General features: G+C 33.4%; 2 protein-coding genes across 2 annotated transcripts; one reads left to right on the top strand and one right to left on the bottom strand.

The window, feature by feature from the left end:
- Positions 1 to 35: 35 nt before the first annotated feature.
- Positions 36 to 3833, top strand: LOC117114952 (trafficking protein particle complex subunit 2-like protein). Its single transcript, XM_033258587.1, has 4 exons — positions 36 to 165; positions 1236 to 1496; positions 2020 to 2099; positions 2581 to 3833. Exons 1-4 carry the CDS (start codon positions 133 to 135, stop codon positions 2621 to 2623), a joined length of 417 nt encoding a protein of 138 aa, XP_033114478.1. The 5' UTR covers positions 36 to 132; the 3' UTR covers positions 2624 to 3833.
- A 1215-nt stretch (positions 3834 to 5048) lies between these two features.
- LOC117114950 (polyadenylate-binding protein 2-B-like) lies at positions 5049 to 8636 on the bottom strand. The gene is made up of 5 exons (XM_033258586.1): positions 8418 to 8636; positions 7995 to 8101; positions 7407 to 7494; positions 7051 to 7190; positions 5049 to 5633 (listed from the first exon to the last, which is right to left on the bottom strand). The coding sequence occupies exons 1-5, from the start codon at positions 8565 to 8567 to the stop codon at positions 5603 to 5605; spliced, it is 516 nt and encodes a 171-aa protein (XP_033114477.1). The 5' UTR covers positions 8568 to 8636; the 3' UTR covers positions 5049 to 5602.
- Positions 8637 to 9409: the final 773 nt, after the last annotated feature.

Here is a 9409-nt window from a genome sequence, read left to right as displayed (position 1 = left end):
ATCATCTCAGCTAGCTCTCGCGATTCATACTCTCTGTCTCTCTCGCGCCGCACACGCGATCGATCACGATTGATCGAATATTAGTAATCGATTGATGGTGGATCCATCCGTTTTGAAGACATAAAATAGAAAATGGCCGTGTGTGTAGCTGTGATAGCGAAAGAGGTTTGTTTTTTTCTTTGTATATTCATAAAAACTTTATATACTAGCGCAACAAAATTATTTTTGTTGTTCAGTGATGAATAAACGGAATTTTAAAGTCATTTTTATTCTAGGGCCTAGGCTAGGCATAGGCCTAGTAGTACTAGGCCTAGGCCTACATAGTAGTAGTAGTACTAGGCCTAGCCTAGTAGTAGTACTAGGCATACTACTATTGTAGTACTGTAGGCAGGCCTAGCCTAGGTTAGGCTAGGCCAGCCCAGGTGCATCCCTCTGTCTGCTGTTGTGTAGCCTGCCGAAGTTGGGAATGATAGCCTACCTCAAGGCCTAGGCTTACTTAATTTATTAGGCCCCATAAAAAAAAATTATTATCCCCCTAGGTCTAGGGCCTAGGCTAGGCCCTATATTTTTTAGCGCATAGAGGCTTTTTCGCATGATGCGCTCTACAAGTCCAACTATTATTATTTATTATTATATATCAAAGAATAAAAACTGATGAGGGAGGGAGGATTTTTTTTTTTGCCAACCTCGCCTCCATTTTACCGATGTTCACAAGTTAATAGTAAATCAATTGTTAGGGACACATATATAAAAAGTCATAAGAATGGAATCAAATTTATATTCAAAAAATATGTTTTTATTTTACTGTACCAATAAACATAATTACAAGAAATCCTGAGCTTTTTAAGTGAAAAATATGGAAAAACGACTGTTTGAAATAAAAATATATGTTGATTGAAAAAAAAAAAAAATCTGAATTTCCCCAAAAGTGATGAGGGAGGGGTGATAAACTAATAATTATTTTAAGGGGCCTTATCCTATCCTTTTTCAATCATAATAATATTTTAACATTTCGTGGCCAAGGGTCAAATTGCATGTTATTTACAATTTAACTAAGACAAAAAAAACAAAAAAAAAACACAACAACAGCATTTCAGCTCACGTCAGTCATTAATATTAAAGGTTGTTAACAAAAGAAAAGGGATTGATATTCTCATAATTAGGCTTTCCTACACCTAGGCCCTTGTAATAAATCCTAGCCTGAAAATACATACATTTTCTGTTTTTCTCTTCAGAATTATCCATTATACATTCGAACAATACCAACAGAAAATGAATTGAAATTTTACTACACTGTACATACATGTTTGGATGTAATAGAAGAAAAGATCTTAACTGTTGGGAAGACAATCAATGAACTAAGAGAACTGTACCTCGGACTGCTTTACCCGACAGAAGACTACAAAGTCTATGGGTATGTGACTAACACAAAAGTCAAGTTTGTAATTGTAGTGGAGTCATCAAATACACAACTACGAGATAATGAAATAAGAAGTGTAAGTTACTCTTCGAATTACTATTATTTATATATTTATTTCAACATTATTGAGGACAACATATGTATTACAGATGCGGATCCAGAGGGAAATATGGGTAGGGGACATGCAAGGAGCAAAGGATCGAGTAGAGGGCCTAGTGTTTAAGATTTGTGTTTAGAAATGCTTCAACATAGACAGTGGTAAATGGAATTTAAATTGAAAATTAGTCTCCTTTTCCCCTTTCTTTTTCTATCTTTTTTTTTTTTTTTTTTTTTTTGGTTAGGGACCTGGCCCACCCATGAGCCCCCACCTGGATCCGCCCCTGAACTATACAAGAACAACTACCTACGACACATCTTATCATGACAAGCGCCCCTGAACTATACAAGAACAACTACCTACGACACATCTTATGACAAGCAGGAAGAAAGGCAAATTAACAAAAACGATTGAAAGATTAAAAATTTAGAAAGCTATTCATTCCTTATAAAATCTTTCTTTAAACATTTTATTTAACTATTTCTTTTTATTCCCAATGCAGAAATTCCGAAAGCTTCATAATGCATACGTTGATATGCTATGCAATCCATTCTATACACCAGGAGAAAACATAACATCAAAGTAAGTTAGTTAGAATTTAGCTTTCACTTAAATAAATCCTTGTCATGTGATTGGTGGATTATGTGACATTAGGTATTTGCACCATTTAGTGGCAAATTAATTTTCTTTTATTTATCTTCATCTTCCTTCATGTAATTTTCTTCCATTTTCATACTGTACTTTATTGGTATTCATTCATTTTGTTCCATTTCACACATTTGTTATAAACATACATACAGGGTACAATGTTTTTATTATTAAATCTATCACGTTATAGTGAATGTTCTTTTTATTTGTGCAATAGAAAGAATATTTTCAATTCAGATCCGTCTTGTGGAATGGACACTCTGTCTTTTATTTCATGAAAATATTTTTCCCATTTCCCTCATAAATATTTGTTAAGTATAAAGGTGATCATGCACTATGTTGTAATACTGCATTACTAACCTAGGCCTACTGTAAATGTAATTTGTAATATTCTACTTTTTTGTTACTTTTTCAGAACATTTGATACAGAAGTGTCTGCTATGATGGTTCAAGATTGAAATCTAAATTTTATTAAAAAGTTATCTGGCTGTTCTGTAAAGCTAATACTGTGTATAAAGGCTCAACTTACTATACAGTGCATAGGTTCCTCAGCTTCTTCAAAGCATTTATGTAACTTATACTGTCACACAATAACCATGTTCCTGTAACCATGGAGTAACCTAAATTTCTTCTATCATTTCTTTACAATTTTTGTTCAGGGATATACAGCTTCCTTCCCCCACCCCAAATCATTGTATAGGCCTTTGATACTCTTAAGGTGCTCATTTAACCAGATCTTCTGGAAGTGGCTTCCCAACTTGGCACCCCTGTCTGTGTATGTGCTTGCCTGATGAAACACCAGTCCACAAATGGATCTACAGTTGCGGAAATTGCGTTACTTACGGAAGATGAACCTGTCGGCAGCAACAAGGGTTTCTGTGCAGAGTATTCAGGTTTGCTACTGCATATAATAGTGCAATGGACGGTAGCTGGTGTGTCTTGGAGTTGAATCCTCGTTGATAGACATGATTTTTAATTAAATATAATGTGAAATCGTGATGTTTCATGTAAATAATCATCAAAATATTATCTAAATACTGTAAATTTTACTAATAAAGTATGGTATGTATTATATGAATGTTTTACTTATATGTTTCATTTTGGTAGGTTGCATCATTAAATTAATGTAATGTCTTCTTTGGTTTAAGAGCTGCAATAAGGCATTCAAACTCAATGGGGTTAAAAAAAAAACTTGACGCTGTAGGTCTGTGAAGAAATTCTTTATATCATGATACACACATCTGTACGTGGACTTGCAAAATTTGCAATAGACAGTTTATATAGTACTATTAGGTCCTATCAGGTTGCACATCCAGTGTGTTGGTGGCCAACAGCTTCTTTATTTATGACATCATTGCAATACTGTAGACAAAGTTTTCTGGTTAATCCTCAAGACAAGAGAGCCATCTTGTAAGATTCTATACCAGGCAAGTCTCATTAGGCCCACTTTAAACTAACAACCAAGCAGGTATTCATTATCAAATGCCTGTTTAAGACCAGTGACAATACAGTATCAATTTTATTAGTACTGTACTGTACTACGAAAAAAAAAATGATTCAAAATTGTTGTTTCAACACCCCCAGGTGGTAATTTCATTAGGTCTGACAAACAAGTTTGATAGTGTAATACTGTGTGTTCAGCTTCATTCTTTTTACACAATGTTGCATTTCATACAAGCTCACTCATCTCAAACAACCCAACAATAAATGTAAATACAGAAGTACTCCCACTGTAGAATAATCATGTGACTACTGTATGGAGGCAGCTGTAGCTCTAACAGGGATGTCGGCACAGCCAAGCAGCATCAACAGAAGAAAAAACAACTGCCAGACATTGCACTGATGTCGAGCTCCAAATTCTAAATTTATATTATGAATATGCATATCCATAGATAAACAAGTTGGAAAAGGAAATCCTTCAACAATACAGTATCCTGTTTTTAATCTTTATTCATCCTCAGGTAAACCTCAACACTCACAACATACATTACATCAGAAAGCTCTTACGAAAATTGTTTACAGTAATTAGATTTAAAAGGAATTTATCTCTCTAAACTGAGGTGTTTAAAATCAAAGGTGCACTGTACAAGAATCCTATCCTCTTTAATACCGCTTATAAACAATGTATTGAAAATACTACTACTTGTGTAGCACAGTTGCCTTTGCACACTAAGGTATCATTTATATTTCCTAATTATGCCTTATGGATAAAACAGTTAAATTTATTGGGGCATAAGGCATCGATGTATATCAATACATTTTGTTTAAAAATTAAGATAATTTGAAAGAAGTTTTTTAATTAAATATTGTACTTCAAAAAAAGATCATATACAGGAATGCTATTAAGTGGATCTATATGGCACTAAATATCACCTTCATACTACTGATTTTTTTTTAACATTACAATAGATAAAAATGCACACTACATTTGTGAACCTAATTGACTACAATTCTATTGGTAAAACAAACATACAGTACAATAATAATTATCTGTAACAGAGTTAAACTGTAGTAAGTAGAAATACCCCTAAAATAGGTTATAACAGGTGTTCTCAATCACTGTTTAGATCCCTACCTGGATATAATATGGATTATATTATAGCATTGTTGTTACACTAACTAGTATGAAGAAAATAGCTAGCTATCTTATAAAAAATTGCTATTAAATTTACAGTTAAGCATATCAGTGGAGCATCATTGGTACCTATCCACACCAATATGGTTACCACTTGACTGTTTCATCTTGTCACTGGTCCGGAATCCTCCATTTCAATTCAAAGGGACATCTTCCTGTTCCATGACAATTCATACTTTTTTTACTACTATATCTTTTCCTTCTCTTTGTTATTTTCCCATCTTTTTTTCATATGGTCTTTTTTCATCTTTTTTTTTTTTGCCTTTTTTTTCATTCTTTCCCCATATTTTTTTTTCTTATGAATAAGGCATTTTCTTTTTCTTTTTTTTTTTTTTTAAATATCCCATTATGCCCCATCATCAAATTATAAAATCCTGAATCTCCTGATGTTGCTAGGTAACCTGTGAAGAGAAAAAAACAGCAGCAACAAACAAAGAGACCCCTTCCGAATTTGAATAAGCATTCCAATAAAATTATTTTTATAAAAAAAATTAAAATGATTGGTAATCATATAAAAGTTGATGGAACTTCAATAAACATTTAAATAACAAAGAGGTTTTTTCACATGCAGAATTTGTTGAATTGCATGAATGAAAACTTTGGCAAATTTTCTGTGAAGCTACTGCATAAAGTCAACATGAATTTTCTTGTAGAGTTTTTGTTATTTTTTCCCAGTAGCCTTAATGTTTTAAGATCAAAATGTATTTTTCATCAATGTGGTACATTTTTTATCTTTTTTTTCTTCTTTTACCCCATTCACAGCTTGTTCTTTTTATTTCTTTTCACTGTCAATCATACTGTCTTAATATGGGGAATAACGGTAACGCCTGCCTCTGTAATGAAATAAAAAGACACATGGTTTGTAATTTACTTTACCGCAATAATAGAAAGAAGCTTACAACCTTCTCAGTCACATGTGGTTTTTCATTTTTATTGCATTAATTTGATACCTGAACTCTATACAAGGTCCCCAACAGGGAGTCTACACCCAAATTTTAATAGCCACTTATAGATGCCCGAAAATGGCACTTTAAGAATGCTTTTTCAAAGTAGTGTTTTCCAAGAAAATAATGTCTCTTTTCCTCCCCAACCGGGCTAAAACCTGGATTTCCCAATAGCAGCCTGTTCCCCACCCCCTACTGGAGCCACTATTTGAAGGATGGGAACACATAACCATTGGATTAGAAGGTTGGTTCTACAAACTTTGAAGCAGATTCAATCATAGAAGCTATAAAAATGAAGTAAATACTGTAGATATTAAATAAAATGCTAATAGAGTACTAAAATGGACACCAACCAATAACACAAGAATGGATGAGAATGAAAATGAATTGCATTTAACACTTCATCAAGGGACACCAAAGTTGAGATAATAAAGCATTCGAAGGCAGAATGTAAATAGAAAGCATGGTAGTGGTTGACCAAAAAGAAGACACATTAGGAAAAGTACATGTACTGTAAGAATTAATTGGATCATATATTATTGGCTGTGGCCACCCTATTGTCTGATAGTGCTTCGGTTTTGGCAGCTACAGTTCTAACAGTAGAACTCTATTAACTGATGCGAACAAGCATTATTTATTGTTAATTGATGTTCGTTCTGAAGATATTTCTACTCACCGTTATTTTTTAAATAACACTATTAAAAAAACTGAACCACTGCTTTGCATACACATCATATTTTGTCAAAAAAGGTAAAAAATAATGATAGAATATAAGTAGCTTTCAAATTAAACTTTCCAGAATTTTGGTCAGACTGCACTAAGCATAGCAATTTATTATCGAAGCCTAACTTAGATTTAATCTTAAGTTAAATAGATGTAAAATTATCTAATTTTAAGTAAAGCTACTGTATGCAATACTATTAAATTGAATGACAGGAAAAGGCCAGAATAGGCGTTGTTACTATTATCAAACTTCTTATATTCATTTTTCCAATCTGTTTAATTTATAACATCAATAAAACATCGATAATTCTTGAAAAATTGCAGTAAACAAATTTATTAAATTCTACTCTAGTACAATATAGTATAATGAAAGATATATAAATAAAAATTGTTAGAACTTGGAATAATATATACTCTCATATAAGTAATGATTGAAACTGTATTTAATTACAATGATTAAATTACAACTAATCCTACAGTAGATAAAAATCAAGGTAAAGAAACCAATATACAGGTATTCTACAAAAAAATTCAAATAACATAATTTAACTTAGTCTACAAATCCCATAGAACTGACACTTACCTATATCCAGGCCGTCGTTTTGGTGTATACCCAGAAAAAAATGGATTATAACCAGAATAACTTCCGCGCCTTGTACCACGTCTTCTTGGTGGTCTGTCTGTGGTAGATATTCCTGGTCGATTTGTTCGCTTTGGATTCACCTAAATTGAAAAAAAATTTTTTTTTAGTAAACTTGTCAACCAAGAGAACACAAGCTTGTTAATCTATCCCTAGAAAAACTGAAATAAGTTAACACAGAATGCTGCACAAATACAGCAGAACCGCTCAATTACGTGCGGAACAGACCAGAGCCGTTTGTAAATGCGGGTATTCGTAAAATCAGGGTTTACCAAAATTCCTATATATTTGCACTGTACCTTAATTTGCCTTCCTTTGAATAAGCTGTCGTCTAAAGCTACAGCAGTACTCACAGAATCCTTGTCCGCAAATTCGATGTAAGCAAACCTATTAAAACATAGCTAGACACATTTAAACATCAATGGTAACACATAGCGTTATCTGTTAATGACTACATAGTCATCAATATTCCAGTTTACCCTCCAATTCAAGACTACTTGTGGGACTTAAAAATTTGTGTTATCGTCAGGGTTGGGTCTTTAATGCGAGGGTTAGCTTTGTGTTAAAAGTTTGAAGATCATTATTCGTTTCTTTGAGAAGTGGTCTCGAATTACTGTAGAGGGTCTCAGAATAAGAGGGGTCCTGAATCATAGGGTGCACTGAATATTAATAACTCAAAATTAATGAAAATACTGTAATTTCTTGTTATAATATTAATGATGTGTTGTTGACAAATTATGATGATTCCTATCATCTTCACTATTCAAGTCAACAAAAGACCTTCACCATCATCTCTACCACCTTAAACATCGATCAAATATTACATGTATTGTTCTAAATTCAAGGTGATCAGAACATAATCACTCTCGAACTACTGTGTAACAAACCCTTTAGGATGGCCAGTAAACTTATTACACAGAATTGTAACCCTATTTATTGAGCCACATCCGTGAAAATGTGCTTCTAACTCCTCTGCTGTTGCTGAGTAATCAACCTAAAATGGAAAAGATAATAAATATTCAAGTTGCATCAAGATAGAAATTTTCAATAGGAATCTGCTTGCCTTTGGTTCACTGTTTATTGTTAAATTAAGTTAGGATGCACCACTGTATAGTGTGTGGCACTGTTGAAAAAGTGAGTGCCAATAAAACTGAAACTGAATGGATTAAGTAAGTCTCTTTATGTCTGTTTTTAGTCTTGAGAAGAAGTTGCTGAACACATGACCCTCAGATTATAAGGCAAGGAAGCATCTACCTCTAGCTATACAACTCCACTCCACATAGACTTAGGTGCCAGCAGTATGAACTTACATTTCCAATATATATTGAACGATTGTCGACATCTACTTTATCTTCAGGTGACATGGGCAGAGCAACTGGACTAACCACAGGTGATGCCATACTCATCTGCTTTTCAACTTCATTTTGCATCTCTTTCAATTTTTCTGCTTCTTCTTCCATTTCCCTTACTCTCGCTTTAATAGCTTCAAGTTCCTGTACAATGCAAAGTTTTCATGTATTTAAAAAAACAGGATTGATTAAACTATTAAAGATATAGAAAAAGAATAACAATAATTAAAAAACAAATAAATAAAGATAGAAAAATATGCTACTGTATGGAAATATATCATTTAGATATAAATGTCTACATTTGTCCAATGTCCACAACAATGTTTCTATTAGGACTTTTGACACTATTGTTCCCAGGAGACTGAATTTGTGACAGTCTGCAAAACACAAGCATGACTTTAATAATAAATATCCTGTCAGGCAGCTTTTACTGTCCAAAGCTTTTACCGTCACATTTTTGTTTTTAATTTTATTTCTTTTATTTTACTTATTTCATTCAATTTAATAAATTATTAATTATAATTATTGTTGTTGTTCGTTGCTATTTTGTTTTTGTTTCTGATTTCTGTTGGTGGTTGATGTTGTTCAGTTACGATTTTATTAAATTCACTCCTCTTGTCACATTAAAGTTTGGGGTGTACCCTCAGCGTTGTTACAGAATTTGCATGCAGAAATCGCAGAGAACGCTATCTTGATATTATATGATCTCTAGACTTTGTGTGCATTCAAATACTTTATGACAAGATAGCGCTCTCTGAATTTTACCTGTTAAGGCCTACTCAGACAGCGTCGGCCGACGCAGCCCGACGCGATTTGTTGTCGCGTCGGGTCTGTGTGAGGAATGACGTCCGGTTCGGCCGTACACTTGTTCGGCCGTAATATATTTGTATGGAACGCCAAATAGGCACAGAGCTGTGCGTATGCTATGTGTGTGTGGTTAACAATAATCTCCC

Source organism: Anneissia japonica, unplaced genomic scaffold (genome assembly GCF_011630105.1).
Source record: "Anneissia japonica isolate Jap-2015-1 unplaced genomic scaffold, ASM1163010v1 scaffold288189_len579620_cov203, whole genome shotgun sequence".
NCBI lineage: Eukaryota > Metazoa > Echinodermata > Crinoidea > Comatulida > Comatulidae > Anneissia > Anneissia japonica.
This window is presented reverse-complemented; position numbering and strand designations above follow the sequence as displayed.